This window comes from Tamandua tetradactyla, chromosome 14 (assembly GCF_023851605.1).
Source record: "Tamandua tetradactyla isolate mTamTet1 chromosome 14, mTamTet1.pri, whole genome shotgun sequence".
Lineage (NCBI taxonomy): Eukaryota > Metazoa > Chordata > Mammalia > Pilosa > Myrmecophagidae > Tamandua > Tamandua tetradactyla.
The window spans coordinates 54,720,969-54,737,886 of NC_135340.1; the positions used below are offsets into that span (position 1 = coordinate 54,720,969).

Below are 16,918 nucleotides of genomic sequence, written 5' to 3' on the forward strand. Positions count from 1 at the left end.
TAAGTAAATGGAGAGCTATAGCAGGTACATGGATCAAAATGCTTACTATTGTTAAGATGTCAATATTTCCCAAATGGATCTGTAGAATCAATGCAACCCCAATAAAAATTTCAGCGTTTCTTTTTCGCTTGTTTTTTTTTTTTTCATAGAAATTGACAATGATTCTAAAATTCCTAAGGAAATGCAAAAGACCCAATATAGCCAAAACAACTTTGAAAAGAACAAAGTTGAAGTGCTAACACTACCTGATTCTAAGATTTATCATAAAGCAACAATAATTAAAATAGTCTGGCATTAGTATAAAAAAAGATAATCATCAATGGATAGAACAGAGTTCTGAAATAAACCTACCCATATATACATACTACTGATTTTTGACAAAGGTAGAAAGGCAACTGAGTGGAGAAAGTATAGTCTTTTTAACAAATGGTGCTAAAACTTTTAGATAGCCATATGCTAAAAAAAAAAAATAGGAACTTTTACCACTTTTCACAACATATTCAAAAATTAATTCAAAATGGATCATGTGGCAAATACGCACATGAAAAGATGCTCAAAAAAAGATGCTCAAAAAAATTAGGAGAATGCAAATTAAAATTACAAGGTACCGTGACATAATTATTAAATGGTTAAAATTAAAGACTGTCCATGCCAACTACTGGCAAGCTTGTGGAGCAAATGGGAATTCTCATCACTATCTGGTAGGCATGTAAAGTAGTACAGACATCCTAAAAAACAGTTTAACAGTTTCTTAAAAGGTTAAATATCTAGTTATTGTTTGACCCTGCCCTTCCACTCCTAAGTATTTATCCAAAACAACAGAAGCATAATATCTACACAAAGACTTGACACAAATGTTATAGCAACTTTATTTTGGAACCCCAAAGTAGAAACAAACAAAATGTCCATCACCAGGTGAATGCATATGCAAATGATTGCATGGTTGTACAGTAAGATATCACTTGGCAATTAAAAAAATGAGCTATTGATATACACAACAGCATGGATGAATCTCAAAATAAAAACGCTAAGTGGGAAAAAAAAAGACCAAAAAAACAAAGTACACACCATATGATTCCATTTATTTATAATTTTAGAAAATGCAAACAAATCTATAGTTACAGCAGAACTGAGAGTAACACGTTCAATATCTGGATTATGGTGATTTCATGATATGCCAAAGCTTATCAAATACAACACTGTATATAAGATACAATTTATTATATATCAATTATATTGAATAAAGTTGTTAAAAATGAAAAAAATGGATCATGGACATAAATGTAAAATGTAGAACCATGAAACTTCCAGAAGAAAACATAGGAGAATAACTTTGTAACATTGAGATAGGCAAAGATTTCTGAAATCTAACATCAAAAGCAGAAAGCATAAAATTTAAAAGTAGATAAAATAGACTTCATCAAAAATTTAAAGGTCTGCTTATTGAAAGGTATTTTAAGAGAATGAAAAGACAAGCCACAGAATGGGAGAAAATATTTGCAGAGCATATATCTACCAAAGGATGTATATCCAGAACACATAAAGAACTTCCAAAACTGAATAAGAGAACAAACAATCCCGCCCAAAAAGGGGGGGAAGGGCAAAAGATTTGGACATTTCATCAAAGATATGCAGATGAAAAACAAGCCTATGAAAAGATACTCAACATCCCTTAAGAAAAATGCAAATTAAAACCACAAGGATTTACCACTATGCACTCACAAAGCCCCAAACCCTTCATAGATCTACACAAGTTGTCCATAATCTGCCTTACCACTTACTGCTCTGATCTTTTCTCCTACTATTTCTCACCCTGCTCCAGTTACACTGATCTCCTTGCTTAGTCCTTCAAGATTCTAGTATCAAATCCCAGATTGATTTGAACTGTGTATAAAAAAGTATTTGCAAAGTCCCCTTGGGGGAATGGTGAGAAGGGGGGAAAATTCAACTTTCCCAAGTGAGGAATTCTTGATATCCTCACAAGCATTGGGGGCAACCAAAGCAATAGGCTGAGCCCTCAATCTTGGGGCTTGTTCATATGAAACTTAACCCCACAAAGGATAGGCTAAGCCTACTTAAAATTAGGCCTAACGGTCACCCTCAGAGAACCACCTTTGCTACTCAGATGTGGCCTCTCTTTCTCTCAGCCAACACGACAAGCAAACTCACTGCCCTCCCCTTCTCTGTGTGGGACATGAATCCCAGGGGTGTAGACCTTCCTGGAACATGGGACAGAAATCCTAGAATGAGCTGGAACTCAGCATCAAGGGATTGAGAAAACCTTCTCGACCAAAAGAGACAAAGTGTCAGTGGCTGAGAGACTCCAAACAGTCGAGAGGTTATCCTGGAGGTTATTCTTATGCATTTTATAGATACCACCTTTTTAGTTAAGGTGTAATGGAGAGGTTGGGGGGAACTGCCTGAAAATGTAGATCTGTGTTCCAGTAGCCATGTTTCTTGAAGATGATTATATAATGATAGCGCTTTTGCAATGTGACTGCGTGATTGTGAAAACCTTGTGTCTGATGCTCCTTTTATCTACCTTATTGACAGATGAGTAAAACATATGGATTAAAAATAAATAAATAATAGGAGGAACAAATGTTAAAATAAATTTAGTAGATTGAAATGCTAGTGATCAATGAAAGGGAGGGGAAAGGGGTATGGTAAGTATGAATTTTTTTGTTTTATTTTTATTTTTTTTCTGAATTGATGCAAATGTTAAGAAATGATCATAATAGTGAATATACAACTATGAGATATTGTGAGTTATTGATTATATATCAAGAATGGAATGATCATATGGTAAGAATGTTTGTGTTTGTATGTTGTTATGTTTAATAAATACATAGATAGACAGGTAAATAAAAAGATTCTGGTATCAGATCCTTTGTATTTGTCCTTTTTTTTTTGCCTAAAACACCCTTCCCTCAGATATCCATACAGCTCAATCCCTCATCTCTTCAGGCTTTTACTCAAATGTCACCACTTCAGTTAGGTCTGTCCTGGATACCCTAAAATTGAAAAACCACCCTCCCTACATGATTCTTCTCTTTCGTTTTTTTTCTCCTTAACATTTTAAACCAGCATACTGTATATTTTATTTATCTTATCTAGTATCTATCACTTGTACAAGAGTACAAAAAGGACAGGGATTTTTTCTCTTTGTTGATCACATCTTTATCCCCAATACCTGGCACATGGTATGCACTCAAATGCTGAATAAACAAGTGAATCATAATAGTTTATCTTAATTCAGAGCCTAGAAGCAATGACCCTGCTAAGCATTCCATATAGAATCTTGATTCAAGGTTTACCAACTCTGAAGAGTTCTGAAACACAATAGAGTTGCCATACTAACCGGATGGGTTATACTTGAAGTCATTCAGCGGAGAGATGGTAGGTGCCTCAAGTGCTGGAGAAGCAGGCTTATTATGTACATTTAGATCATCGTCTTTCATTTTATCCATCCTGGTTCCTTCTGTTTCCAGGCTATCCTTACAAAAAAACAACATTCAGGTGAACTTGTTCTTTGTTACTAATGTTACACACAGATTTTGCCAAACATCCAATGGTAGGGACTGTGGGCATTTGTCCACTGCTCTAATTGACCTGAGGATACTATTTAAAGATGGAAGAAACATCCATCTATTCTACTCATTTCTACTTCGTTGGGCCATTTTAGGAATTTAACAGCAAGTGGATTAGAGTTAAGGCTTTCTACCCTATAGTGCACACTTGGGAAACATCATAAATAAGAAAATTATACCATCATACCTAACAGAAGATGCCTTTTCTTTCATTGCACCTTGCTCCACTTCATCTAGTAGTTCCACTGTAAAATAAACAAATGGCTTCCAACTGAATTTCCAATCTGAAAGCAATTAACCACTCCCTTGCCCTGCACATCCAGTTTAAGTATATACCACAAATAGTAATTTTGGAAACTACCTCTAGACATTCACAGAGTCCTTCTTTGGCCATCAATAGAGAATAAGAACAGAAAAGACTATCAAAAGTACTTAAGACTCCAAATACTGTGTACCTACACAGCTTCCTTGATCATTCAGCTGGATTAGGAACCCCTCAGAGTCCCCTTGACCTATTCTGAAAGCCTTTGTGTTCATTCAGGTTGGTTCTAGAGATATTTTTTCTTTCCCATTTTTTCCCAATCTTAATCACCTTCCCTCAGATCATGTATTGCCTTGGGCATTCTTCTTAAATCATTCATAGGTCTCTCCCTTCCACTGTCACTAGCTAGAGCATTAATAGTTTGGTGGCATGAAACATAATGAGAGCTGAACTGGAAACCCGAAAGGAATTATGAGAGAAATATCATTCCCCTGAGATTCTGACATCATTTATTTTTAAGCTAAGAGCCCAGGGAATGTCAGGAAATAGTGTATTCATTGATGCTAAGGTACACATTTTAAACAGCTCTGAAATTGAATGTGATGTACAATAAATGTGGATGACATTTTAACTGGCAGCTACTTTTTTTCATAAATTACAAAAAGTAATAGACCTTCTCATAATTAATGTCATTTTTAGATTCAACAAAGTATATTTAGGTACTTTTCAGGAAAATGTCTTTCAGAGGGTCACTGTTTCAAATGTCTATATTCCCTGCTTTATCCAGAAGTGCTGAGTCTGAGGCAGAGATTAATGCTGATTAGCCAATTATTATTCTTTATGTTCATAACTTTTATTTAAGGTGTTCTTCAGGGAGCCCTCTCTATGGCTTATGGGGTGCCAGGGCAAAGAAGGGAGGGCCATTCTTTGAGTTTGAAAATTAAGAACAAAGGCCAAATCCAGGGAAAGAATTTAGAAAGAGGTATTGCTTCTCTTTACAAACCCATCCACAGCTTACCTTTGTTCTAGCACAGAGCTCTGCTCTACTGCAAAAGCTAATAACTAAAACACAATAAAAAGTCCCCACTGATTTCACCACCACAACTGCCATCATAAAAGGTGTTCAAGGAAGAAAGTGCATTTAAAGCAACATACTCAGTAGAAAAGCTAGTTGGTGCACAGTAGGACCTGTCTAACCTGAAGTAGCTCTGCTTGGCATTCATTGGAAGATGAGATTTTCATCTTCTCCTAAATTCTAGTTTTCCCACCAAACAAAGTAACCTTTCAGGTGGCTGTAATTTCTCATTTACACTACTTTCTTTTCCTCATACCTGCCCCAGTGTTTAAGAGATGCACAGCTTTATCTGGTTCCAAGAGATCTCCCCCTTTTTTCCTATACTGATCTTCATTTCTCTTTGGAAGGCTTTCTGCTTTGGGGTTCTTTTTTTTTTTTTTCCAGTAAAGTATTTTTAAATTCAACCTAAAATAGTTTAAATTTGATTTCTCAGACAAATGGCATCTCCAATTTCAAACACTATAATAGAAAAGTATTGAATGTGCATGTTTCCAATAAAGGATACTGCTTCATACTTTGGGTATCTACCATTTTTCCCCAAAAGACTAATTCCAAATAAATATATTATCACTGCACTGAAGTACCCAGGATGAATTTCCTGGCTTAGAAAGTTGCCCTTGTGTTACCATAACACACTGAGAATCTTTAGTCTTCCGACTATTCATATTATTTCAAAACCAAGAAAATTTAGGCTTTTAGCACACACACTCCATTAGAAAAGGGTTTGTTTCCCTGAAAACATCATTCATTAAATGAGGCAGAGCTGAGGGCACCTCTGCATTGATAAAGCAGATGGATATCTCACTCGTTTCTGAAGTTACCTATTTAATGGGGAAGTACTGATGTCAGCATGGAGAGAAAGTCCAGGTACATGACTCAGCTTATAATTTAATTCTCCATAGTCTTAATATTAAACCCTAGAAGATCACTAATAACCCCTGAGACAGCAGAAAGGATGACTACTAGTGTGATACTGTAGATTCAGGGATTCATTGTCAGCCGGTAAAGTCTAAATGGTGTACCCAGCTCTTTCAACAACTTGGTGAACAACAACAGCTTTTACACATTGTTTACTAGAGTGAACTGTTCTTTCTTATTTGGCTTTTTTTCCATCTTAAGATATAAGTTACTTATAAGATATAAGTAAGCAATACCGAAACATTGCTATATTTCTTGTTGGTTTCAGACTCCAGTGAGGCCAGATGCATTAAGATAAAGCAGTAAAGCTGTTTCCCAGATCAAAAACTCCCAGTTATAAGCATCATTAAGAAAAGTTTTATGTCATTGGAGAACCTGGGCACAACAAATGAAAGCAATCGAAAGTGTTAGTAAGAAGACCAAAAACACAACCACATCAGCTGAACATTGTGACCCCTTCTCTTTAGATAGGAACACAGTGATAACCATATCTTAATGTTCTCCACCTTTTTAAGTCTGAAATGAGGTATTTCATATTTCCTTGCTTTCCTGGCAGAAGTAATGTGGCTGAAAAGTTTCGCAAATAGAAATGTCCGTTTATATGTTCTCTCTGCCACATGCATCATAAAAAAAAAAACATCAAAGTAAGACACAATCATTCAGGAAAATTAATTATAAACAAAATAATGACAGGTGTAACAGGTGGTGTTCCACAAAAGAGAGTCAAGATCTCCTTGGCTGAAATGGACTTCAGTTATTCAAGATTCTCCTCATGGAAAAGTCAATATAAAAAAAGGAAAAAATATTAATCCAATGGTGACAACACTTTCCAGCATCTGATACCCTACACTCTGCTGACATGCATTAACTCTACTCATGATGATACCACTTATTTCCAATACTGACATATCCATCTTTCTGCATTCATTCACCTCCCATATTATTGCACTAATTCGATTAGAGGCAGGACTTGAGTTCTGAAGTCAAAATAAATGATTCTGCTGAAAAACATCCTCTTTGCGGTCATGTTTGGTCCCTGAGTGAAGGGTATTTACATGAACCCCTTCATTGTCACTGGTGACAGACAACCAGCACTTGGGGCCATTCAGCAGTTCGTCCCATATGTTCAGTCTTTCAGTCATGGCAGGTGCTTTCTGTGTCTCTTCTTGCATGTTGAGGTTTCAAGAGTCACCAATCATGCCACACCATGCAAGCACCCCAGAGGCCAGGCCCTCTCGCTTCCCACCCCCAGTCCTATGGGGCATCTGGATCATCTTGCTGGCCGGGCGACAATCACAAAGGCAGTGGATCGGTTGACTTCTGGATGGTATGGGACCCTGGGATGCTTCAGTTCGACTGTCTGTCAGTTTGCCAGGCTCCAATTTTGGTTTGCCTTGGCGTGCCCTGGGTTCACCAAGGGGCTCAATGCACCAGATGCACCAGGCATGAAGCCCTGGCTGAAGGCTGCTGATTCCAATTCTGATTCAGCCAGACTATCTGAATCCCACACAATAAAAGACCACTTTGGAGTGTTTTTCTTTACCTGAGAGTTTGGATGCTTTGAAAGTATTGATTTTGTTCTTAATTTCACAACCATTGTCACCTGAGGCCCCGTCCACACTTCTACACAATAATATCATCTGCATCCATGCTTCACCATCTTCCTCACTTGACAGATCTGAAATCCCATTACCCAAACACCTAAAAGCCTCCCTATGGCACTTTTCTCCAACCGAAAATTTTGTTTTCTCTCGTTTGCCATTTTTGACCTCTGATTTGACATTGTCTCTTCTTAATCATAGGATGCAGACAACTTGATTCATTTTCAATTTCAGTCCCTTTGTCAGATATTACTTTTACTCTTTTAGTCCTGTTGCCAAAGACAGTCCCCCAAAAACCACCAATAAAGGGTATAGATTCCAAAGTTTCTACTCCTCTGACTTATCACAGGAGTTATTATTCCATTTTCTTAGGTCCCATCACCATTTACAGTTTTTCATAATTTTCTTCTCTCCAATTTCCACTGTTTCCTGAGGGTTTTGTTATTTAAGTAGACACAATTCGGCTGTAGACAGTTCCCATAAGTAGCATAAGGCACAAGGGTCCAGGTACTTCACTTATATTCACAATAGACATCATAAAATAAAATATGATTGCTATAACTAGCATGAAGCAAAGCAAAAGCAGTCAAACGAAGATTCTTTGAGAGGTAACCTGAATCCACCATTTGCTGAACAATGGAAAAAATACAACGCAAACAAGCCCCTTCCGAATTAGAGATGTCCATGGAATTTCAGGTTTGGCTTTGGCAAATGTTGAGTCTCTGATTAAGTCAACGTCAGTCATGCCTGGCTTTATGTGACCCATCTTTTTTGGTTTGTTTTTGAAGCCCTTAATATGAGTATGTTCGATGGACTTTTCCCATATCTATTAATCATATGTTCCAATCTTCTTTACCATGATACAGCATCTCTCTCGTTTGAAGCCATCTGTGTCTCAAGCCAGGGAGTGGGATTTCACTGGTGCCCGCAGCCCCTAAGACGCTAGCCAGGACCTCCTTCCTTAGTGGCCTCAGCCTAGTGTCGGGGTTGGGGGCGAGGTGGAGGACCCTGCAGTCAGCATCTTCCCTGGAAAGCAAAGATGCTGGTGGGACCGTTACCACTGAGACAGCGAGCAAGCCCAGCTCCTAGAGGGCAGTCTGTTGCCACAGAAACTGCACCCTCCAAAGCCTGACCACTGGGCTGACTAAAAAATAAGCAAAAAAAAGAAGTAGGGAAAGAGGTCTAAAAAGTGAGAAGGTTCTTGGCTAGGCTGCTAGTGCCTATGACCTGCTTTGGGGTTCTTGAAAGTAAGATCAGTTCTGCTCCCAAACTACTTCTTTTATCCTATTTGGCTTGCCTGAAACAAACACTCATCAGATAAGCTTCTATATCTACTCTTCTAGGCAAACAATTAGACCTAGCCTTGTTATGGCTTAAGACGGTAGAAACAAAGAAAAACAGGATTGTTTCTTTCCCTGTTTAAAATGCTTCTGTAGACTCCTAGTAAACCTTTCATGGGATTCCTATCACCAATGAGGATGGCTGTACACATTCCCTTTTCTGCAAGTACAAAATCCAAAAAGTTCTGAAAGTAAAAATAATTTTGTAACTCTTTTGGTGGTAAAACTTGCTCTGGCACGCTATTTATAGTTTTATTTTATTCTACTTAGTATGATTATCTACCCATTTCTCTGTAAAAATATGTATTTTACTACACAGTGCCTCCCAAACCCTCTTGAGTTGCTGTGCAATATGAACAGTATATATCCTGTTACATTTTCTAAAAATCCACAATACTTCTGGATTCTGAAAATGTGGCTTCAAGGTTTCAGATAAGAAACTGTAAATGGATTGAGAACCTGTAGTGTTAAACTTGCTTGCCAAGCACAAACAAACCATTCCTAATCAAATGTCTAACTGTGTACTGGCAGAGACTTTCCTAATGAGCCCCAGCAGACCTCACATTGTAAAACAGAAATGATCAGAATTCTGTACAAATATTATGCCCATAGTGTATCCATTAAAACAGTAAAAGGAGGGTTAATTCTCAAATACCAACTTTAAGAGCTGATAAATGCAACACTAAAGGCAAGCTAACATCTCGTTTTATTTCAAATCTTGGATGAGACAGAGAAGGTAGCTTACTACTATTGCAAAGCTAACAGTAGCATTCAGGGAACATGACGTTCTCACCATTTACAATCTCATGCCCAAAAAACATCTTCACTCCTGGGACACTTCGGCCAGTCTCTACATTCTTCACTGTGATAGAAAAGTATTCCTTCGATTAATAAAAAAATAACATTTCCCTAAAACCATAATAAAATATGATGCTCATTTCTGAGCTTTATAAAATCCTTAAATTATTTCCCCAATAATGAAGGAATGAAGAGTCAATAATAAATTACAAAGTACAGACTTGAAACAAATGATATAAAAGAACAGAGGAAACCACAGAATGGCCCAAGAGAAACTAAGCAGGCAGCAGTACACTGAATTTAAACTTTTCCCAAGAATATTCTAAAGCCTGATGATTACCTTTTTTTTTTTCTGTTTTTACTTATTTTGGGGTGCATGTAATTACAGAAAAAAAATTATGGCAGGTAACCATTTTTTTAGCCCATACCTTGTTTTGTTAGAAAATATTAATTATTAGGGACAACAATCCAATTCCTGGACCAAATACACAGTTTTCTGTGAGAATGTAAGGGAATTAGAAGAAGTTTAGACAACATGTCCAACTTACTGTAATTTTTCTAAATGGATGTACTGATAGCAGCCGTCTATCACAACTGTCACGGCACCATTCATCAATCCAAAACAATTTGAGTTCCACCCTTACTATTCTATTGAAAATTTACCTACTGATATTAAAGGCTACCAACTGACTGTCAAATGCAAAACAAAAACAAAAACATTTTGCAGTCTTATTTTATCCAACTCCCATGCAAACTTTGACAACATTGTTCTTTCCTTCCTTCTTTGGTTTACATGGCATTTCCTGTTTAATTCTTTTCCTATTAATTACCCAGAGCTACCTACTATGTTGTACACCTACTCCATGCTAGACATTGTGCTAATTATTTCCTTACATATTCTCCAGTAACCTAATGAGATAGGCATTTTATTATTCCCATTTAATGGAAGAATCTCAGGCTCAGAATGATTAGATAATTTGCTCAAGATCCACTTCTTTTAATGCCCATTTTCGTAACCACTGTTATACTAACCTGATGTGCTCTTTCTGGTCTTAGCTGTTTTTACCACTGTCTGCCCCTTACAGATTGCTGTTCCCCAGGGTTATATCTTATCTACTTTTCCCTTCTTCTTGAATGATCACATTCATTTCCTTTTTTGTGCTGATACCCATTACTTTTCAACTGGGATTGTTTCTTTGAGCTCCACTCACATTTTCAACTGACATAGACAAACACTCTAAAATTTTCAAAACTGAAATTATCCTCTTCCACCAACCAACAAACCTGCTCCTCTTCCCACTTCTATCAGTTAATGGCAGTATTATGCAACTAATCTACTTAGTCATAAATGTAAGAGTCATTTTCTTTTGTTCTTTACTTATCATGTAATTTACTACTAGGTTATTTATCCCATTTCATAAATATTACTAGAATCTGTTTTCTCTTCTTCATTACTTGCCATGCCTTAGTTCAGATCCTCATCATTTTCCCTTGATTGCTTCACTTTATTGTCTGAATAGTTCCCTGTCTATTCCTCCTGCCTCTAGTTATTCTCTACTTTACTCTTGTCCTCACACTGCTGTCATAATGATGTTACTCCCACTTTGTCCAAATAAGTCACAGAATTAGTAAGCTAATATAAAAAAAGATGTTCAACATCTTTAGGAATATTTTTTAAACACATCAAAATGATGTATCATTTTTTACCTATATAACTAGAAAAAATTAAGGAAAGATAAGGATACAGGGCAAGGAGTGGGGATGGGGCAGGGGCAGTAAATGGGGAGTTAATGCTTAATTTTTACCTACTAAAGTTTTAAATAACATGAGAAAATGTGTGCTATAGTTCTAACTAAAAAATATCTATATATGATATACACAATTTACGTCAACTATATAAAATTTGTATAACTAAAAACTAAAGAGAAATACAACAGAATATTTTGTCTGAACTGAATATTTAGTGGAATAATCATGTGGCACTTACTGATTGTTGCACACTCAATGCCATTTATTCAGGCTGGCCAAGTGCCCAGTCTTCCTTGCAGTTAGCAGTAGTCAGAACATCTCTTAAGTGACTGACTCAGCTGGGAGGAACATGCTTTTGTCCCCTTCCTTTCCTCTTCTTCCTGTCTATAACTCTACCAGCTATCATATGACCTCGAGTTTTGAAGCCATGTGCTAAGGATGGTGGAGCAGAAAGATGAAGAAAACTGATTCTCAAAGACTTTGGCAAGAGTCTCAGTAGCCATGTGCTTCCTGCCTTCTTTTATATGAGAGAATAAACTCTTAAATTGTTTAAGACACTGTAGGCAGGTCTCTGTTTCCAGCTGAGCATAGTTGCTAACTGACACAGCACTAAAACTTTTAGGCAACTAACTGAAAATTACTATGACTCCCATTTAAAAATCTTTCAGATTGTTCCTCATTGCTTCCAGAATAGAGTCCAAATACTATGATATTAGGTCCTTCGAGTCTGTCCATGCTTACTTCTCTAGCTTTTTCTCTCACAATACACTCATATTGAATTTACTTAAGGCTTTCTGGGTACAACATGTTTTCGTGTACTCTGTACATGCTGCTGCTTCTGCTTAAATCAATGGTCCTCAAAGTGTGGTCCTGAGCACAGCATCACCTGGGAACTTGTAAGAAATGCAAATTATTGGGTCTCATTCCAAACCTACTCTGGGAGTAGGGTCCAGCAAGGTGTTTTAACAAATCTTCCAGGTGATTCTGATGCACAGATAGCTTGAGAACCAATAGTTTTAAACAACCTTCCCCTCTTTTCCCATCCAGTTAACTCTTACTCACCCAGATGCATGTTTGTCATTAATTCCTCCTTTAGGAAAGCTTCCATAAAGCCCTAACCCAAGCACTACCAGTCCTAAATTAACTGTATCTTTGTTTTTTCAGAGCACCTTGCGTGTCCTTCTATCAGGGAGGATATCACACTAGATTATACTTCTCTACCCTCTTATCAGTCTCCTTACTACATTTTTCTGAGGACAAGGACCATGTTATCACTGAATTCCTGGTACCTAGCCCAGTGCCGGAGACATAAAGCAATCAATAAATGATTAACTTAATTTATGTTGCAAAAGCTGTTACAGTCCTAACCTAGCCCACAAAAGTCTTTTTAACTCCTAATACAGTTTGACAATAAAACTAATCTCTCAAATGCCATTTAACATGTTTCAATTGTGAACTTTTCACCATGCCAGGAAAACACCCACCCTGCAAGTCAATATTCTAACTGAATAAAAATTTCAAATATGGAACATTTCCCCTTTTATGTTGTTAAAAGTATAAAAGTGGTCACAAACCATCATACATACCATGTTGGTCTATTAGGGAAAACAGGATTCTAACCTTCCTCCCACCCTTTCCCTAAAAGATAAATAATGCTTCCCTTCTAGTTGTTCATGGAGCCCAAAGTCATCATCCAACCGCAGTCTCGTTAATCTCTTAAAAGAAAACTGGGGGGGGGGGGAGCCGGAAAATAGATTATGAGAAATAGAATGAGACCTTTCTTCAGGACAACGATCTTGTTAGGGTCCACGTGCTGGAGAACGCCTTCAAAGATGCCACAAACTAACGTGAGTTTCACCCTTCTCCACAAAATCTGACTGAGGAAATGGTAGTCACTGCTGGGATCCATACTATTTGATTCCAAAAAGTAGTCTTCAAATAATTTTCTTCCAAACACTTGAAAATTAAAGAAATCTATGATTTTAAAGATTTTCGGAGGATATAGTTATTTTCCCTTTCCCCATACCTGTAAGGGACAAGAAAAACATGAGTGTAATTCAGTTTTGTTAATCTTTTTTAGAATAATAATGAAAAAAGGGATCATTGCAAGCACCAATGCCAATCAATACACTGGCAACTGAAAATGGTAAGGCAGGCTTGTCTTGTCTATAAAATGGGGATAATACCATCTTTCCTTCTTTAGCTAGATGGAAGGCGCAGAACATTAAGGCATATATATATTTTGTTAACCCAAACCAAAAGAACAAATGAAAAAAACTAACATTAGCAAAATGTTTGCTGGCACACGATGCAATAAACTGTTTACTCAATGCTAGGTCCTAACCTCTTATGGACCAATAACATTTCCAGAGTTTGATATTGCTACCAACCAAACCCCAAGTGACTGAGAACTATCATAACTTATGCATTACCAGTCGGGCTACCATGATGTCATTGCAAAGGTCATTTTACTCCACTGTGGCCACATCTCAGGGACTGGGCTGCTGCAGTATCACCAACCAGTCATGAGCAGCCCAACAGATAAAACTGCCACATGCATTAATTTGACAGTTTTGTAAAAATGATGTATGCTTATCATAAAGAATTATAACAATGCAGAAATGTACAAAGAACTCTACCTCCTAGAATTAACTATCATTTGTAATAGATAAATTTACATTCTTTAAGGTAAAGCCATAATTTAAAAGACGGATCTTTTTTTCTAAAAACGATCTTTTAAACCTTTTTTTTTTTTTTTCCATTTTTTTCACATGAGCAGGTACCGGGAATCAAACCCGGGGCCTCTGGCATCACAGGCAAGCATTCCTGCCTATTAAGCCACCATGGCCCACCCTAAAAACGATCTTTTAGAACAATCCTGTTATTTGGATGTCCTAGTATTTAGAACCCCATAAATGCTTTTCTATAATGATTTACATTTAAAAGCTGTTTGCCTTTGCCACACTAGGAAAAGTCAACCAGTAAATGTGGCAATTTAATTACAGAATACTGATGAAATAACTAGGGCCTAATTCAACAAGGAAGAAGGTGAGAACTTACATAGCATTTTTTTTGGCCAGATAACCTATATTTTCGTATATTTTAAGGTCTATCAAGTGCTTTTACAAATATTATTTTACTTGATCCTGACAACCACCATTATCTAATGTACAGATGAGGAAACATAAGCTTAGAGATTTAGAATACTTGCCCAAAGACGTGCATCAAGAAGGTAATGAACTCTAAACTAAAAACAGGCCTCTCTAGTGAACGGTATGTGTGTAGACTGTGTATTAGAAAGAATAAAACAAGTTACTAGTGGATCTGAGAAAATCATTCTTCATTTCTGTCAATCCAACAGGCAGAAGAGAAATTTTTAAGAAATAAGAAGGGACAAAAATTAATAGGAAAAGTTAATTTATACTTCCAAGATATACCTAAGAAAGGTTTGCAAAATGCTTGGAAAATAAGGAAATTAAAGAAGAGTTAAAATCAACTAGAAAGAAAAAAAGTCAAAGAAAGCTTTGAACGAAGACAGTTGCAAAAGTTAAGGTCAGGAAGAGAAAGGTAAGGTCACGATCAAGAGCAGGCTTCAGGGCAAACTCAGAAAAGGTACATTCATGCCGCGGACATCAAGATTTTTCTACCATATTCCTATTCACAACCTAAAAAGAATCTCTTGTGGCTTCTATAGGAACATATTCAAAATGCCACTCTGTATATGAAGACATACATCGCCAGGCCAGGCAAGTGCCAAGAGTGGATCAATCCAACCCTGGCCTTCAGGGAACACGTGCGGGGAGAAGGGAGGGAGGAGTCTCAGGCTAAGCTGCGAAAGCCGTAGGAAAAGTTTAAAACCCATTTACTTAGAATAAATTTGGGGCAGCTTGCTAAGATACTGAGTTCTCAGTATATTTAGGTACTAAAGGAGCAGTGGTCAGAATTTGGTTCTTTCACATCTCAAATGGATTCTGAACAAAGTAACACTGAAAGCGTTGGGACGGGGCTGGCAGGCAGTTGAAGACAGAAAAATGTGCTTCACCTGCGGTGTACTAATTTAAGCAATGATTTCAAACTTTTTCGTTAAGACAAAGAATACGTCATAAAAAAAAGAAAGCAAAGCTCTTCGTTTTTAAAACAAAATAAGAAACTTCAAATAAATGGCGGGCCATACGCTAGGAATCTCCACCGCCGCTAGGGTTTTTCCCCCTCGATGGAAGTTTGAGAAATCCGACCCTAATTTCAGTCAAACGGTGAGTCGCTCCAGCTTAGTTTAGAACTGAAAGAGAGAAGAAAAAAAAAAAAAAAAGAGGAACTGTTGTTAAGGAAGAAATCTCGGCAGCTCCAAGCCAGCCTGTGACAGTTACCAAATGATCTTCCTGAAGGCAACTGGCCTGGATGTACACTTAAACCGCAGCGCGCAGCCCTCAGGGCTTGGCGTCCAGACACGACTGTTTCCGCGGAGCCAATGGGCGTCCAGTCCCGAGACAGGTCCTCGAGCGCCCCCTACCGCCGGGAGGAGAGAGGGAAAATGCAGAGGCGCAACTCCCGGCATGCAGTTCCCAGGAGACACACCCTAGGATTCCCCTACGGGTTTTTCCTACTTTTCATGTCTTTCTCCGCAATCCCCATCACATAATGGGTGGGAGTCCTAGTGTTAGAGTCCCGTAAGAAAGGGGCTGGGCTACTCTCCTTGCTGCCGGTTAGTCTGTCGCAAAACGGAGGGTCTATGGCGTTGCCTTTTTAATTGAGGTCGCTAGCGACAGGTGGCGTTGCCCCTTTAAGGCCGGTGGCAGCTGCGGTTCCGGGGGCGGGGACCGACCTCAACCGGACCTAGGCCGGCGCCGGGCTGATTCATTCGGGGTTGGGGCTGCGAGCATACACGTCGGCTCGTACGAAGCACTCAGCCTAGCTCCTGATTGGCTCGTCCCAGGGTCGCCCTCCCCCGCGCGCCACCCCTGGATTTCCTCCGGGTCCGCAATAGAAACACTGCCCTCTCCCTTTTTGACCCCTATCTAGCTCTTCTTCCCTTCCTGCGTTCCCTCCAGTCACCGTCGCTTCAGGCGCCGCAGCTCCTGTCGGAGCTCCCGGCTCCGGGATGGGGTCTCGGGCCTCTACGTTACTGCGGGACGAAGAGCTTGAAGAGATCAAGAAGGAGACCGGCTGTGAGTTCGGTTCGGGGGTTGGGAACCGGCTGAGATCCGGACCGAGGGTGGCGGTCTCTAAGCTGGGGTGCCGGTGAGATTACGGGGGTCTGGGGCGGCCTCCAAGACTGGAACACCGGAGACTCGGAGGGCTGGAGGATCTGTCCTTCAGCTGCAACTCCCCTATGGGGCTCTGGCTCTTGAAGAACTGTCCTTCCCCTCATAGGGGAAATCTAATCGATTGCCCTAGAGCACAGACACCCTTCTTTTCTCCCCACGAACGCCCATGAGAGCCCCAGAACGTCTTTCCTTTTTATCCGTCTTCACACCAGCCTTCCTTATTAAGAGGGATCCCAAACAGGAGGTAAATCCTGAGAAGCACATTCAGGAACTCTAGATGGATCCTATAGAAGATATAATCCATTCTTGTGACGTTTCTGA

General features: G+C 38.7%; 2 protein-coding genes and 1 pseudogene across 12 annotated transcripts in view; 1 reads left to right on the forward strand and 2 right to left on the reverse strand.

The window, feature by feature from the left end:
* EXD1 (exonuclease 3'-5' domain containing 1) overlaps nt 1–16,235 on the reverse strand; it is a 149,525-nt gene extending 133,290 nt beyond the window's left edge. For 2 of the 10 annotated variants that reach the window (XM_077127495.1, XM_077127490.1), the window contains exons 1-5: nt 15,508–16,232; nt 13,110–13,359; nt 9,580–9,648; nt 3,778–3,835; nt 3,362–3,492 (exon numbers count right to left, since the gene is read on the reverse strand). In XM_077127495.1, coding sequence (XP_076983610.1) covers nt 3,362–3,492; nt 3,778–3,835; nt 9,580–9,648; nt 13,110–13,242 — 391 coding nt within the window. In that variant the 5' untranslated portion in view covers nt 13,243–13,359; nt 15,508–16,232. Of the gene's footprint in view, nt 1–3,361; nt 3,498–3,777; nt 3,836–9,579; nt 9,649–13,109; nt 13,360–15,507 lie in introns of those variants that run through there. The other 8 variants (XM_077127491.1, XM_077127493.1, XM_077127499.1 and 5 more) reach the window with 8 other exon arrangements.
* On the reverse strand, nt 3,848–8,593 carry LOC143656498 (protein PHTF1 pseudogene; annotated as a pseudogene).
* CHP1 (calcineurin like EF-hand protein 1) overlaps nt 16,193–16,918 on the forward strand; it is a 67,171-nt gene continuing 66,445 nt past the window's right edge. The window contains exon 1 of one of the 2 annotated variants that reach the window (XM_077127510.1): nt 16,193–16,498. In XM_077127510.1, the coding sequence (XP_076983625.1) occupies nt 16,432–16,498 (67 nt within the window). In that variant the 5' untranslated portion in view covers nt 16,193–16,431. The remainder of the gene's footprint in view (nt 16,499–16,918) is intronic. The other variant, XM_077127509.1, reaches the window with a different exon arrangement.